At 35.7% G+C, this 16954-nt stretch overlaps 1 protein-coding gene and 1 long non-coding RNA gene across 15 annotated transcripts in view; one reads left to right on the top strand and one right to left on the bottom strand.

The window, feature by feature from the left end:
- The window catches only part of MYCBP2 (MYC binding protein 2), a 292153-nt gene that overhangs the window by 248405 nt on the left and 26794 nt on the right, over positions 1–16954 (top strand). For 12 of the 14 annotated variants that reach the window (XM_010374615.2, XM_030921889.1, XM_030921891.1 and 9 more), the window contains 7 exons: positions 184–333; positions 4443–4603; positions 5637–5793; positions 5981–6205; positions 9124–9189; positions 10614–10853; positions 11152–11250. In XM_010374615.2, the coding sequence (XP_010372917.1) occupies positions 184–333; positions 4443–4603; positions 5637–5793; positions 5981–6205; positions 9124–9189; positions 10614–10853; positions 11152–11250 (1098 nt within the window). The remainder of the gene's footprint in view (positions 1–183; positions 334–4442; positions 4604–5636; positions 5794–5980; positions 6206–9123; positions 9190–10613; positions 10854–11151; positions 11251–16954) is intronic. The other 2 variants (XM_030921901.1, XM_030921890.1) reach the window with 1 other exon arrangement.
- Positions 30–12496, bottom strand: LOC104671174. The gene is made up of 4 exons (XR_749254.2): positions 12426–12496; positions 11068–11185; positions 4523–4624; positions 30–265 (listed from the first exon to the last, which is right to left on the bottom strand). It is a non-coding gene; the product is annotated as an uncharacterized LOC104671174 (long non-coding RNA).

Consider the following 16954-nt stretch of genomic DNA (forward strand, 5'->3'; position numbering starts at 1 on the left):
CTGTCTCTTAAAAAGTAAAACAAATAGTAAAACTATAAGATAATACTTTTTTTAATTAAAAAAGATTTTCTAGTATCTTTCTTTGAAGCCTTAATCCATGGAATCCATGGAGGTACTTTATTTCTGAGTACTTTTTAATTCATGTATTTTATTCTTGAACTCATTTAACCATCGTTTCTTCAGGCTTTCAACTGGCTTCTGTGTAATGTCATCCAAACCACTTCTCTCCATGATATTCTGTGGCATTTTGTGGCATCACTGACTCCTGCACCAGTGGAACCAGAGGAAGAAGAGGATGAAGAAAATAAAACAAACAAAGAAAGTTCAGAACAAGTAAATGAGATTTTTATTTATTTTGATTGTGCATATTTTTGTAGAAACCGGTAGTATACCTTCAAATAGTCCAATAATTTGCACAAAATCATTCGCAGATCTAACTTGAGCAAAAAGAATATTTTAGTGCTATGGGCAAAGTATTAACAATGAGACCTGGATTTTATAGAAGGCAGCCTATATAATGGACAGAGCATTGAACTAGGGCACTAGGAGCCTGAGTTCAGCCTCATTTCTACCCTGTTGTAGTTGTATGACTTGTAGGCCTTGGTTTCCATGTCTGTAAAATGAAAGAGTAATCTAGGTGGCATTTATCGTATTCCCAGCCACTCTGAAATTATGTGAATGGCATTTTAGGATAATTTCCAAGGATATCACGCAGCATTATCATAGTCAAATTCTTAAAACTCACAAGGAAACAAGATACCATGAGCAAGAACTAGCAAAAACAATAGGCAGCAGAAATAGACCCTCAACAGTGGTTGTAATTATTTGTGTAAATGTAGAATAATGTGTTAATATGCTTAAAGAAATAAAAGAGAAACTTTAAAATATGAGAAGAAATTGTAAGAAGGAATATAATGATGAATTTGATAAAGAACTAAAAATGTAAATATTAATCTAAGTATAATTGATTTTTTTTAAAAAATCAGTTTTGACATTTTATAGCATGTCAGCGAAGAAATTGGTTAAATGTAAGAGACCTGCAGAAATTATCTAGACTTCAACACAGAAAAAGTAAATAAAAAATACAAGTTGCTAAGAGCAATGAAGGGCAAAATGATAACACTTACCTACTTGGAATTTCAGAAGGAGAAGACAGAATGGAAGAGAGACAGTATTTAAGAGTTAATACTTGAGAATTTCCCAGAATTGATTACAGATAACAACCCATTTCAAGAAGCCCAGTAAACCCCAAGCAGAATAAATACAAATCATGGTGGGCAAATTATAGTGAATTACCTGAACACCAAAAACAAAGAAAGAGATCTTTTAAGCAGCCGCAGGAAAAAAATATTAGCTTTCAAAAGAGGGACAGTGAGAATAATTGCTTAATTTTCGGTAGCAACATTACAAGTTTTTTTGTTTATATACTGAGTTTGTTTAAAAGGCTGTCAGTTGGCTTTTTTCAACATGCTGAAAGAAAATGCTTGTTAACCCAGTTGAGGGGTCTTTGAAGAACAAGACCAAAGACATTTCCAGAATAAAAACTGAAAGAAATGGCCAGGGAGTGTCAATGAAGAGAAAAGAAAGTGTAAATATGAGGGTATATCTTTAAAAAACATTGACTATGTAAAAAGTAATGATATGTCATGGTGATCTACAAAATGATAAAAGATCAATCCTGGATATGTATCTACCTAATACTGTAACCTTAAAAAAAATAACAATTGACAGACTGCAAGAAAGAATAGGACAGTCTGCAGTTACAATGTGAGATTATCATATACCTAGGTGTAACAGCTATCTGTTCCTGCATAACCACCCCAAAACTCACCGGACTAAAACAGTTGTTTATTTGCTCACAGTCTGTGGGTTGGCAATTGCAGCAAGGCTCCACTGAGAGGAATGGCTCTTTCCTGTTTTGGTTACATAGTGTGCTTCAAGTGGTACCCCCGAGCTCTTTTATCCTCCAGGATGCTGGCCTAGGTTTGTTCAAATGCCAGAAGCATTCAAGAAAGAGAGCACAGAAGCTGCAAAGCCAAAATGGCCAAAACTAAACTCAAAAACCATGCTTCTGCCACCTTCCGTTAGCGGGTATAATTCACAAGGCCGGTCAAATTCAAAGACTAAGAAATAAACTCCACCTGTTGATGGGAAGAGTGACAGAGAATTTGTGGCGGTTTTGTGCGTAGTACCATAACACTCTTTTTAGTACTGGATAGGTCAGGCGGAGAAAAAGAATCAAAAAGTACACAGATTTGAGTGATTGACAGTCTTGATAGAATATACAAAACATTGCATATAGTTGTTTACATTCTTTTCAGGTACACACAAATGTCTATGGAAATTGACTGTTTACTGGACATATGTTAAAGTTTCAACAAACTTTAAATAATTGGTTTTCTTCCTACCATGTCCTCAGTCTTTATTGCTAGTATATAAGAATTAGATAACAAAACAATAAGAAAAATATTGAAATGATGGAAATTAAGAAACGCTTCCAAATGAGTTGCATCAAAGAAGAATTATAACAGAAAATATTTTAAATGGAATGGCAATAATAGTACATCTCAAAACTTGTTGTTTGGCAGAGTTCTAGTTATAGTTATGATGGAACAGCCAGTGTCAGGATTAGTTCTTATAGTAAACAACCAAAAGCTGGGCAAAATATTTAAAACAATTGTTCATAGGCTCTGAGCAGTGACCAGTACAGGGCTATAATCCTTGAGAGAAGAAAAGTGCATGAAGTGAGCCCCACAATCGGGAAAAGAGCCCAGCAGAGTATGTCGGTTGTGTTGGCAGAGATCAAAGTTTAGGGCCTGTAACTTTGGAATGTGGGAAGCACAGCACCAGTGGTATAGAGCTGCAGAAAGGGAGTCTAAAATTTTTGCATAAAAATATCCCTGCGGTCCTGGCCACTCTTAGACTAGGCATGCAATTTCTCTGGAAGACCTAGCAGTGGAAATGAATCGTAAACTGAGAACTGAACAGATTCTTAGCTTCAGAGCTGCCTTCTGAAGTTTTAGCCCAACCAGAGGTGGGGTGTATGAATACTCCTGGCATGCACCTGAAACCCCAGAAAGATCATGCCCAAGGAATACACACCATGCCTTAGGAGTAAGGGCAGTGCCTAAAATCAAGGGCAAAACTGAAATAAACCCAGTCTAACAAAGTCGAATGCCAGGTCTTGATGGAATCTAGATGGCCTGCTATCTCACTGTAAGAACAAAACTACATTCTTTAGAAGAAGATAATGTAAACCAGAACTTCTGTATCAGTAATCAAAAGATACACAAAGAAGGAGGTTAAAAGCAACCATCTTTTCATTAGTTCAGTGACATAGTTTAAAAAGTTTGATGCGCTTACATTGGTAGCAAGATGGAAGAACAAACATTCTTTGCTGTGGAGTAGCAGCTTCTTAAAGAATGGTTTGGTAAGATCTATCAAAATTCACATTAAAAATCATTCAGTAATTCTGCTTTCATGAAGTTCTTCTTATATATGCATGTGTGAAAAGACAAATATACAAGTTGATTCTTTGCAGAATGTTATATAAAAACAAAAGATTGGAAACAGCCTAAATGGCTGTTCTGAAATGGACTGAAATCAGAATACTATGCAGTAGGATAATATATGTTACATACATATCTAATAAGTAATAATCTCAAAGATAAATTATTGTTAAAAGAGCACAGATCAGTTTGTTTAGAGTGCTGCCATTTGTATAAATGAACAATGTTTATAGACAGTCCAAGAAACTGGTAATAGAAATTGCCAGTGGGAGGGCACCTAGGTGACTAGGCTTTAAAGACAGAGAGATGTTTTATGGTATTTTTTTATACCTCTTGAATATTTTATTATTATGTATGTTACCTACTCAAATGATAAAAAGTTATTCCATAGTTAATATTATTAATGGAGCCATCTGAGGGTTTGAATGAGAAATGAAATTCAACACCTGCTTCTCTTTCCTAGCTGTGGTCCATCTGCCCAGAACTTTTTTTTCTAATTCACATAAAAATGCTATATGAGTTAGTGACCACCCCAACTTTTAAACATATGTTATTTTTTATACATAAACATACACACAAAACATACCTACATATATGTGTGTGTATATATACATGTATATGTATAGGCACACACACTACATATACACTTGCATACACATATGGATTCACCCTACAGGTAGATTTGTGAGTACACTAGAATCGATACATTTATTCATTTGCATGCTGATTTTACTTGTGACTAAACTTATAGCTTTTTTCCCTAAAATAATACAAACATAATTAGTTAAAATTACTGTACGTTCTGGGTACAATTTGGTTTTGTTGTTTATATTTGTGTTACACGACCAATTTTTAAGTATACATAAGAGTCTTTTGTGAAGAAGATTCCTTCCAGCACACACACTGATAAACTTGTTTCAATTTCTGCCTTAGGAGAAAGATACAAGAGTATGTGAACATCCACTCTCGGACATAGTGATTGCCGGGGAAGCTGCTCATCCTTTACCACACACCTTTCACCGCTTGCTGCAGACCATCTCAGACCTTATGATGTCTCTCCCCAGTGGCAGTTCATTACAGCAAATGGCCCTGAGGTAATTTTGTATCCACATATCCTAGGTACATTGGACAAGAGATTTTATGGAATATTCAAAGTATGAAATGCTTCCAAAAAAAGCTCTTTAAATAGTAAGATAGAATCCCTACATTATATAGGTGGTGCCTCCCTCCTTACAGTCATAATTTTTAGAATGGTCCTTCCTCTTAGTTAACACTTGTTTGCCCTTCTGTAAAATGTGGCTAATGTACTTCTTAGTGCCCTAAATTATCACTGTAACAATCTCCCTCACTTTCCCCACTCTCCTACCTCAAATCACTTAAATGTTCTAAAAAGAGAGAGGGAAAGTGAAATCTCAAAAGCAAAAACCAAAATAGAGTTTTGACTTGAAAAGAATCTTAGGAAAAACAGCCTGTTTATATGCTGCGAATCCTGAAAGCACCTTAAGGAGCATCACAGATGCTCAACAGATTCCAATTTCAATTTGAAATGTGTTTAGCATTGCTTTTACACTGTGAACCTTGTTACTAGATTCACATACTGGACTCACACTTATAAATAAATTCTCCTAATTAATGTGTGCAAGAAATAGATTGATGGAATGATTGGGCTTCCCGTGTTTCTAATGATAAGACCAGTGGAAGAGGGATTTCTCTTTGTCCTCCTCACAAGATTTTTGAAATACAAGATACATTATACCCTGATGAATTAGTATGGCATTGTAAGATTCATGAATTTGAGGGGTCATGACAGTTGGTGTAACACTTGTTTACACAACAGATTCATTACCCTTTTTACTTCTGTAGCCTTGATCTTCATCTGTCTAATTTTTTTATATTTAAAATGGATCAACTTTCCTTAGAATTTACCTTGTTCCAAAGAAGTTACCTTTATTTCTCAAAAACAAAAATAAGAGGAATGATTTTCTTCCCTGAATTTTTAAAATTTCTATATTTTACTAGAACATTAAAATTTCTTGAGCTATTAGCTACAGAGTACTCATCTAAGAGTTCCTTAGATATTCCTGGAAAATAATTGTTTCATATATTGCTTATATATCACCTTTTTAGGTGCTGGAGTCTCAAATTCAAGCAGTCTGATCACCAGTTCCTTCATCAGAGCAACGTCTTTCATCACATTAACAATATTTTGTCAAAATCAGATGATGGTGATAGTGAAGAGAGTTTTAGCATCAGTATACAATCTGGCTTTGAAGCTATGAGTCAGGTCAGTCATTTCACAGTTAGTATCCTGGTTGTCTTGTTAGTTAATAATACATCAAAGGAGAAACTGTAAGTTATGTATAGTCAATTTGATCCTGTCTTCCATTATGTTTTATCCTATATCTGTTTGTTTTATCATCATGGAAGATTTGCTTTTAAGTATCATAAGTACTTGTACTTGTTTCTGATAGGAATTATGCATAGTAATGTGCTTAAAGGACTTAACCAGCATTGTTGACATAAAAACTTCAAGCCGACCTGCCATGATTGGCAGCTTGACAGACGGCTCCACAGAAACCTTTTGGGAATCAGGAGATGAAGATAAAAACAAAACTAAGAACATCACCATCAACTGTGTAAAAGGAATCAATGCCCGCTATGTGTCTGTTCACGTGGACAATTCTCGAGATCTTGGGGTAAGAAAGCAAACGTGATTTACGACTCTTTATCTCTTTTCAGACCTTTAGTATTCATACACTCTCATTTCTGAATTTAGCAACAAGCTTTATCATCTGGAATTTTACCAACCAAACATCATTGCTATAATCCCCAAATCTTAAGTCTAAAAACAAATTAATATGATTGGGAGCACTGTGGAATTCCATTTCTGAAAAGAGATCTGGTCACAAATATACCATGGCTACAGCTAAGCAAAATGAAAGTCTGCTCTACAATTTTCTGCTCTCATGCCCTTGGGTTAAGATTTTCCTGTGACCTGCAGGTCCTCCCCTTAAACTCTGCTGAGCAGTTCTCCCGAGGTCTCTCAAACTCAGCAGAGAAATTCTAAGTAACTCCTCTAAAAAATTATTCTTTCCCTCTGCTGGGTTCTTTTTTGTATTACTCTGGTGGCACCTAATAATCATCTTTGACCTATAGTGTAATGAGCTTTTTTTTTTTTTTTTTTTTTTTTTGAGATGGAGTCTCCCTCTGTCACCCAGGCTGGAGTGCAGTGGCACAATCTCGGCTCACTGCAACCTCCGCCTCCAGGTTCGCGCAATTCTCCTGCTTCAGCCTCCTGAGTAGCTGGGATTATAGGCACACACCACCATGCTTGGCTAATTTTTATATTTTGTTTGTTTTGAGACGGAGTCTCGCTCTGTCGCCCAGGCTGGAGTGCGGTGGCACGATCTCGGCTCACTGCAAGCTCTGCCTTCTGTGTTCACATCATTCTCCTGCCTCAGCCTCCCAAGTAGCTGGGACTACAGGCGCCCACTACCATGCCTAGCTAATTTTTTGTATTTTTAGTAGAGATGGGGTTTCACCATGTTAGCCAGGAGGGTCTCGATCTCCTGATCTCGTGATCCACCCACCTCAGCCTCCCAAAGTGCTGGGATTACAGGCGTGAGCCACCATGCCCGGCCTAATTTTTGTATTTTTAGTAGAGACAGGGTTTCACCATGTTGTCCAGGCTGGTCTTGAACCCCTGGCCTCAAGTGATCTGCCCACCTCGGCCTCCCAAAGTACTAGGATTGCAGGTGTGAACCACTGCACCCAGTCTATCTTTAAGTGTCTACTTCTTTGCCACAGTCCTCATGAAATAAAAAATAAGTTTCAGACTGTCCCAAATAATCATAATTTATATTCTCTTTAGACTAGTTCGTCCACATGTTTCAACTGAGTTAAATATTCTTTTATAAAAGGCACTAAACAAGAAAAAAGAGTCCTATTTATTTGAGTGTTAACAACCAAGAAAGAAATAGCACTAACTGCCAGACTGCCTCCACCTCATTTAGAATTTTTTTCCTCAGAATGGATGTGGCTTGCTAGCAGATACAGTATTAATGGCTCCCTTGAACCATTGCCTGGCTCCTTCTGTGTCATTTGCGTATTTCCTTTCTCAGGAAGAGCCACAGTGGTAGGATTGGGTCTCAGATAACCTGGATGCAGGCCAGTCTGCAATCAGAGCAACCTCCAACTCCTGTACATCAGCACAGGTTCTATTCCTCCCTGGTATTGAATAAGTAAAAGAGGCTTAGCTAATATAATATGAGCTATTTCCTCCTCAGACCCAAGAATTTCACCTGGTGTAACTACTTTATCTTACTGGAAAGTCAAGTGTAACAAAGTAAAACATTTTTGTGGCTAGAATTCAGTGTTCAGTGCAAAGCTATCTTTGGCTCATGGTACATTTTAAGCCAGGACATACTCTCCCTCAGAACAATGATTGCAATCAATTTAACATTTCCGTCTTTTCTAAGAGGAAATAATCATAACAGTATTCATTTTCAAAATCCCCAGCATGTAAGCTGACATCTACTTTCCTTTTAAGAGACTTCCTCTGTGTTACAGGTTGAGCATTCCAAATCTGAAAATCCAAAATGCTACAGAATCTGAAACTTTTCGAACACAGATGTGACACTTAAAGAAAATGCATATTGGAGCATTTCTGGTTTTAGATATTCAGATTTGGGATGCCCAGCCAGTAAGTATAATGCAAATACAGTATTTCAAAATCCTAAAAAAAACCCTAATCCAAAACACTTCTAGTCCCAAATATTTATAATAAAGGATACTCAACCTGTATTTATGTTTTCCTTGAGTTATATACCTCCGTGTTCCCCAACCTGCCTACCACAGAGCCTTGTACACAGCGTTTGTTGATTTGAATTTGAATTGTATCAGCCTACAGCACTCATATTATACGACTCTCCAAGGAATTAATGTTAATCTATTTCTTGATGTGCTTTGCATAAAACTTATTCAGCCTTAAGATGTTTGGCACTAGTATGAACATGTATTGACCTTGTACTGTTTGACATTTATTTTGTGTATTAATGTTGCCTTCCCTAGTTTGGCAAGTGTCTTGGGGGATAAAACCTCCTCTTGTATATCCTATTTCAAAACTGTAAGGAAGTCTGGGTACATTGTGACACTCATGCATATTTGTTCTTCCCTCTTTATACTTCCAAAAGTAATGAGAATATAGCAACAAGAGTCTGACATAAGTGACAAGCAGATTTGTTGAAAGGCTTCATGAGAATGGAATCTGAATATTTACTTTGAATGAGGAGAGGGAATGTCAAGCTATGAGAGAGCACATGGAGAGAGGCTGAAATGTGCAATTTAAGATGGAGTTTGTGAGAAAAGACTAAAGTTGTAGGAACCATGGTTAGTTGGAGGGGTGGGGTGGGGTCAATCAGGAAGGATCATAAGAAACCGGCAGAAGATGTGGTATTGATGTGGTATTGGCAGGTCATGAGAAACCATTGTAAGTTCTGAAGCAGGAATATAGCATAATAACTGTGTGTGTGTGTGTGTGTGTGTGTGTGTGTGTGTGTGTGTGTGTGTGTGTAATTGTATATATAAATATACCATTGTGAATTGTCTATTTCAGAATAAAGTTACCTCAATGACCTTCTTAACTGGCAAAGCAGTAGAAGATTTGTGCAGAATAAAGCAGGTAATTAAAATTCTGTCATAAATGTTTTGCTACCTAGAGAGAAATTTCTTCTTCTCAGCCTTCACTACTGAATTCCACCTTTGGCACACAACCAAAGTATTATAGGGAATGATCTATTTACAGAACACTAAATTGACAAGTGGTCCATACGTAGGAATAGTAGCCACCATCCCTGTGCTAGACATCTCACCTATTGTCCTAAATGTTCCCCAGTCATGAGCAATTATATTGTACCTACAGTCTGCCATACCCCTCTCCCCAACAAAGACTCAAGGTATCTTAAAATTTATCACAGATCCCAATTCACACTTAAATCCTTAATTCACCTATACTTTAGTTAAAACAGGTTATTGTCCTCTGGCCTGAAAAATCTGTCTGTTATAACACTTATAACAATGCAGCTATATCCAAGTTGCAAGTCAGTTTAAACCAACTCTAGAAACAAGTTTTATCTAGGCATGTGTCTGAGACTGTGCTCAAGCTCCCTTACTTGTGTTAGTGAAACGTTGTCACAGTTGTTCCTCGCTGGCTACTTTATCTCACAAAAGGTTGACCAATTGCTTGCTTGCTTGCTTGTTTTCAAATCACATTGAAGGAATGAATTAAGATTTTGGACTAAATGTATAATAAATGTTGTTTTAATTGTTAAAGAATTTGGGAAAAAATCCTATTCAATGAGATTGTGTTTGTTTATACTTAATACCCCTTTTAGAAAGTTGACATTATTAATTAAAATAACATCAACTTAATGTCTATGTAAATCACATAGAAATCCCCAGGTCATTTCTTGGTTATTAAATGCCATAAGAACAGTTTTTATTTTATGAAGGGAATAGTGTCAAAAACTCTTTCACAGTATATTAACATTTAATCCTTGAAAAAAAAAAAAGTCATATTCTCAATGGAAATTAGTGAAATAAGGAATCACAAGTGTGAAGTTATATATTATATAATTTTTGTTCAAAAGTAAAACATATTAAGTAACTGCACATTAAAAGTCCTGTATCTTTAAATGGTTCTTTAATGTGAGGATACACAAAAAAAGAACACTTTTCTGATCTTGTAATGTTTCTGCTTAGAGACAATACAGGTAAAGCACAGTCATATAAATTATTTGTAATTATTTCACTCATATAACTTTGCTTGGAAGCCATATGGTAGTCAGGCCTGGATTTTAATTCTCAATTCCACCTTTTACTGAAAATCCCTTAACCTGTGTTAACCTTAGTTTCTTCATCTGTATATAGCTACTATAAATAATATCACTTATCTTCATCAGGTTGAAATAAAATAATCAGTGTGAAATAACCTTTACTCTGTACACTTCTTTGTTATTTGAGCTTGCTGATATCAATGTTAAGTCTAGCACAGTGATAAAAGTGATCCAGCTGAAGCAGATTCCTGCCTCTTTTCTGCTCAACCAGGTTGATCTGGATTCCAGGCACATTGGCTGGGTAACAAGTGAACTTCCAGGAGGAGATAATCACATCATCAAAATTGAATTAAAAGGCCCAGAAAATACACTCAGAGTTCGACAAGTCAAAGTCCTCGGCTGGAAAGATGGTGAAAGCACAAAAATAGCTGGCCAAATTTCAGCCAGTGTGGCCCAGCAGAGGAACTGTGAAGCTGAGACTCTGCGCGTATTCAGACTGATTACGTCTCAAGTGAGTGTCCTTACAACATATTCTAGCACGGGATAATTGATGTAATATATTTTAAGAGTGTAACAAAATGTCTTGTGAAACTTGTTAGAGAAAATTCTGGCTACAAATGTTGCCCATTTTTTCTTTTCATAGCCCTGAACACCTGAGTTTCATGCTGCATTTGTAATTAAGAAAAGTAGTGGTGTAAATTAGCAACAGTAGTATATTATAAAACCTGTGGAATCAGCTGATGAGTCCTCTGGCTATTATAGTGTTAATGCCTGTCATTAATTCCTTCTCACATGCATATCTTCATCAGGTATTTGGAAAGCTCATCTCTGGAGATGCTGAACCTACACCAGAACAAGAGGAAAAAGCACTATTGTCATCACCTGAAGGAGAAGAAAAAGTATACAATGTATTTATTTGTATTCTAAAGATATTTATTTCCCTTTTTTATTCTTTTTTTCAGTGAAATAATTCATGTATTATATATTTTGATGGATATGTAATAATAATTTTATGCAGTTCGTATTTTTTCTTAGAAGATGAAGGAACTATCTAAAAGAAATTCATTATTCGTGTATAATCTAGCTAGTATTTTAAGTAACGGCAAATTTGCTCTATGCCTTGGGTTTTTGTGTTCATTTGTTAGCATTTGTAAAATTAACTTAATCATTTCTGTGCTATACCCCATCAGTTATCTTCGCCCTCCTCCATTGTCCCTGTCCTTCACAGTTCAGCTCAAAAGTACTGTCTTCTTCATGAACTTTTTTATGATTTATCTTCTTCTTGAAACTTGTTTATGATTTCCCCAAACAAAAGCAGTTTTCTCTCTGCTGAAGTTCATAATTGTATGTGTCTCTTCTTCATTTTTCTCTTATGTTTATCTACATGGATGCTTTACCTCTTCTACTGAACCATAGCTTCTTAAAGACCAAGTCCATGCCTAATTTGTCTTGTATCCATCATGGTATAATCACACATATGTTCAGTAAATTTTTATTAGAATAACTACTCTTTATTACTACTCTTGAAATTTCTTCTAAAAATAAAGTTGCTTTACTTTTTCGGTCCTCACTAAAACACTATACCTAAGACTTTTGTACCTTATCCATTTCCAAAAAGAGAAGTCAATTCTGACTAGTCTCAATATTCTAGTGTCTTTAAATGCTGCAAATAATCACCTTGGCAGCCCTTTGAAAGATAAATTTCAAGGATTTCCCTTGTCTCATCCTGTGTTTCCTAATACAGTAGTAGCTAAATCATTGCCCTATTTTTGTTTGAGGTCTGAAAAAATAAGATTTCTTAAATGCTGGTAACTTCTTTCAAGCATCTTTTGGAGATCTCATTTGAATGACTACAAGACTGTGTAACTACCCATTAAATCAATTGAATTTTAGCAAATGTCAACTCTGTACTAAACAATTGTGAGAATGGCAAGCCCTCAAAAAGCCTGCATTCTGTTCTTGGTTATGAACCCTCTGCATTCCCCTCACCCCCCAAAAAGAAATCAACAAAGATGCTACATAGCATATAAGCAAGTTATTAAATGTGCGAAAAAATTGCAAATGACATAGGCTTTCAGAGTACCTTGAGATCATTGTGCCTTGGAGTGATCAGAGAAGGTTTCTTAGGGGATGTTGGACTTGAGTTAGATCTGAAAGAGAATGAAGGGATTCGAATGAGATTAGTAGAGAGAATGGGAGCAAGGACTGATCAGAAAGACTCGCCTAACAGTAGGAGAGTGTAAGTTGAGGAGGTAAGGCTGAATAGGAAAGGTTATACTGTCACTTGGATGCCCATGAAATAACATGACTTTTAAGATAATCTTTTTTTAAAGTTAGATTATTAAAGCATAATTTACATACAGAAATTCCTCATTTTAAACTGTATCATTCAATGAATTTTTACTCGTGTACACTAATGAAATCATTATCACAATCAAGTTTGTTTTGTTTTGTTTTGCTTGAGACAGGGTCTCTCTGTGTGACCCAGGATGGAGTGCAGTGGTGTGATCATGGCTCACTGCAACCTCAACCTCCCAGGCTCAATGGATCCTCCTGCCTCAGCCTCCCAAGTAGCTGAAATTACAGGTGCACGTCACCGTGCCCAGCTGATTTTAATATATTTGTAGAGACATGGTTTTGCCATGTTGCCCAGGCTGGTCTCAAGCTCCTGGGCTCAAGCAGCCTGCCAGCATTGGCCTCCCAAAGTGCTGAGATCACAGATATGAGCCACCATGCCCAGCCCATAACCAAGCTTTAAAACACATCACTCCCCAAATTTCTCTCATGTTCCTCGCAGGCAATCCCCCAACCTCACACTTAGAACCTAGCAACTACCGAACTATATTCTGTCAATGGTATGTTGCCTTTTCCTGGATATTATATAAATGGAACCACACAGAATTTAGCCTTTTTGTCTTGTTTCTTTTCACTGTAGTGTAATGCTTTTGAGATTTATCCATGTTGTAGCATGTATCCATGGTTCATTCTTTTGGTTGCTGAGGAGTTTTCCATTATATAAATTTGCCATAATTTGTTTACCCTTTCATTTTTTGATGGATATTTGGGTTGTTTCTGCTCTCTGGCTACTATTAGTAAAGCTGCTGTGAACACTTACATACAGATCTTTGCAGGTCTTTTACCAATTATGTGTTTTCAAATATTTTCTCCTAGTCTGTGGCTTATCTTTCAGAGAGCAGAAGTTTTCAATTTTGATAAAGTCCAGTTTTTCTGGGTTTTTTGATTCATGATTTTTGTGTGTGGTCTAGAACCCAAGGTCACACAGATATTCTCTTCTTTTCATTTAGAAATGTTATAGTTTTAGTTATTTTGTTTAGAACTGTATACATTTTAATTTTTATGAACCCTCTCCATTCCCTATGAACCCTCTGTGCAGGAATTTAGGTTTATCTTTTGCATATAGATGTTCAATTGTTCTACTACGATTCATTGAGAAGACTATCATTTATCAATAGTGAATTTACCATAAATGCGTAGATCTGTTTCTGGACTCTATTTTGCTCCATTGATCCATCAAACTGTCTTAATTACTATAGCTTTATAAAAAGTCGATATCAGATTCTAACTTTGTTCTTTATCTAAGTTATTTTGGCTACTCTAGATCTCTTGCATTTCCATATAAAGCTTAGAATCAGCTCATCCGTTTCTTTTTAAAAAAAAAGGATGGAGTTTTGACTGGAATTAACACCAAATTGATAATTTAGGGAGAATCGCCATGTCAATAATATTGAGTCTTCGTATCTGTGAACATGATATATATCAGGGTTTTTTTTACCTCTTTTTAAAGTTTCTCTCAGCAGTGTTTTGTAATTCAGTGTACACATCTTGTACATATTTTATTAAATTTATTCCTAAACATTTAACGTTTGTAAAGCTATCATAAATGGTATTTTTTATTTCACTTTCCAATTGTTCATTTCTAGTATATAAAAATAGAATTGACTTTTGTATATTAGATTTCTACCCTGTGATCTTAAATTACTTACTAATTTCAGAAACTTTTTATAGACTCTTTGGGGTTTCCTCAGATAATCCTGTAGTCTTCAATAAATTTGAGTTTTTTCCTTTCTAAACTCTATGACTTAAATTTCTTTTCTTATATTACTGTGTTATTGCTTTGATTAAGCCCTTAAGCGCCATGTTGAATAGAAGTAGTGAGAACAGATAGCTCTGACTTGCTCTGGATCTTGAGAGTATAAACCATTCGTTATTAAATGTTATGTGAACTATAGATTTTTGGGGGGGTAAATGTTTTTAATAAGATTGAAGAATGTTGTCTTCTATTCCTAGTTTGCTGAGAATTTCTATCAGAATGGATTTTTTTTTTTAAGAGACCTGATCTTACTCTGTCACCCAGACAGGAGCACAGTGGTACCTTTATATGTTTCTCTTTCTCGATTTGTTTTATTCAGTAAGATAATCCATATATTGCTATGTATTTTAGTCAACATGTGATATTAGCTTATATACAGTTCATTTTCCTTAAATGAACAAAAAAACTAGGTGATGGTAGCTACATGACATAGTGCTTCTTTTAGAGGTAATAAAAATGCCGTAATATTGACTGATGATAGTTGCACATATCTGAATGTACTAAAAACCATTGAATTGTATGTTTTAAATAGGTGAATAGCATGGTATGTGAACTATATCTCAAAGATTTTTTAAAAAGCAAAAATAAATGATGAAAGAAGTAAACAAGAGTCAGATGAAAGAACTGTCTAAAAGATTCATATATAATCTAGCTAGTGCTTAAGTAGCAAAATAAATGCTCTATTCTAAAAATTCACTTTCTTTAATAGATAACAGGACTGTTTCAGTCATCTGTTTCTTTTTGGGTAAGCTTTAGTACTGACACTCAAGCAATTTGTCCATTTCATCTAAGTTTCTGGATTTATTGGCATAAGTTGTTCATAATATAACCTTATGTCTTTTTAATATCTGTAGAACCTGTAGTGATGTCTCTTGGTGATTTGTGTCTTCATTCTTTTTTTCTGAAATAGTTTCACTAAAGATTCATCCATTTGATCTCTTTAGAAGCTAACTTTTTGTTTCATTGATTTTCCTCTATTTTTGCTTTTTAAAATTATTTCAGCTCACATCTTTATTTCTTACCCTGTGTTTGCCTTGTACTCATTTGTTCATCTTTTTCTGACTCCTTAATGTCCAAGATTAGATCACAGACTCCAAGACCTTTGTTTTCTCATCTAAGTATTTAATGCTATTATTTTCTTCTAAGCACTATGTTAGCTGCATTTCACAAATTTGGGGTATTCTGTTTTTATTTTCATTGAATTCACAATGTTTTCTTATTCCCATTTTGATTGTTTTTTTTTTTTTTTTTTTTTTTTTTTTTTTTGAGACAGAGTCTTGCTCTGTTGCCTAGGCTGGAGTGCAGTGGCGAGCTTGGCTCACTGCAAGCTCCACCTCTGGGGTTCATGCCATTCTCCTGCCCCAGCCTCCCAAGTAGCTGGGAGTACAGGCGCCCGCCACTGCGCCCAGCTAATTTTTTGTATTTTTTTGTATTTTTTTAGTAGAGACGGGGTTTCACCACGTCAGCCAGGATGCTCTTGATCTCCTGACCTCGTGAGCTGCCCGCCTCGGCCTCCCGAAGTGCTGGGATTACAGGCGTGAGCCACTGCACCCGGCCCCATTTTGATTTCTTCTTTGACCCTTGGGTAATTTAGAAGTACCTTGTTTAATTCCCAAATATTTGGGAATTTTCCTGTTAGCTTTCTATATTATTAATTTCTGGTTCAGTTTCATTGTGGTCAAACTATATACTTCGTATAATTTCAGTCCTTTTAAAATTGTTAAGATTTGGATTCTGGCCTATAATATAGTCTGTTTTAGTGAATGTCCATGTGCACGTCAAAAGAATGTGAACTCTGCTGTTGTTCTTTGAGGGGTTCTATAAATATCAGTTAGTTCAAGCTGATCAATAGTATTCAAGTCTTTAAGAGCCTTAATATTCAAGTCTTTAAGAGCCTTACTGGTTTTTGGTTTTTTGCTTATTTACTTGTTCTATTCGGTACTGAAAGAAGAGTTTTGAAGTATCCAACTAACTGGATTTGTTTATTTGAAATTCATTCTACCTGGTAGCTGATCTCAACATTCTGATGGACTCCAAAAAAAAGTTTTGGTTTTGTAGACGATCAGCTTTTTCCTCATTGTTAGGGCGAAAGGGACATTCTCTTGTGGCTCTCTATCCTAAGAAATGTAAAACCAAGCATCATTTTTTATTCTTAAACAAAAGAGTTTCTTCAGTTTCCTTACCTGTAAAGTAGGCAGAATATTACAGTTTACCTTCTGGGGTTGTTGTGAAGATTAAATAAGATTTTGTGTGTGTGTGTATATGTGTGCACGTGTGTGTGCATGTATGTATATATATACACACATATCTGTCACTTAGAAGAATAGCGTGCACTATAATAATAATAAGCCTATAAAATTTTAGTCTTTATTTTTTTCCTTATGATACATTTCTTTGATGACTGTTAGTGTTCCAATAGCTTAATTTAAGACCACCATCATCACAGAGGTTTGTAAGGACACTTTCCTTTTAAACAAATGTTATTTTCCTGGATTGTTCTT

This window comes from Rhinopithecus roxellana, chromosome 18, assembly GCF_007565055.1.
Source record: "Rhinopithecus roxellana isolate Shanxi Qingling chromosome 18, ASM756505v1, whole genome shotgun sequence".
Lineage (NCBI taxonomy): Eukaryota > Metazoa > Chordata > Mammalia > Primates > Cercopithecidae > Rhinopithecus > Rhinopithecus roxellana.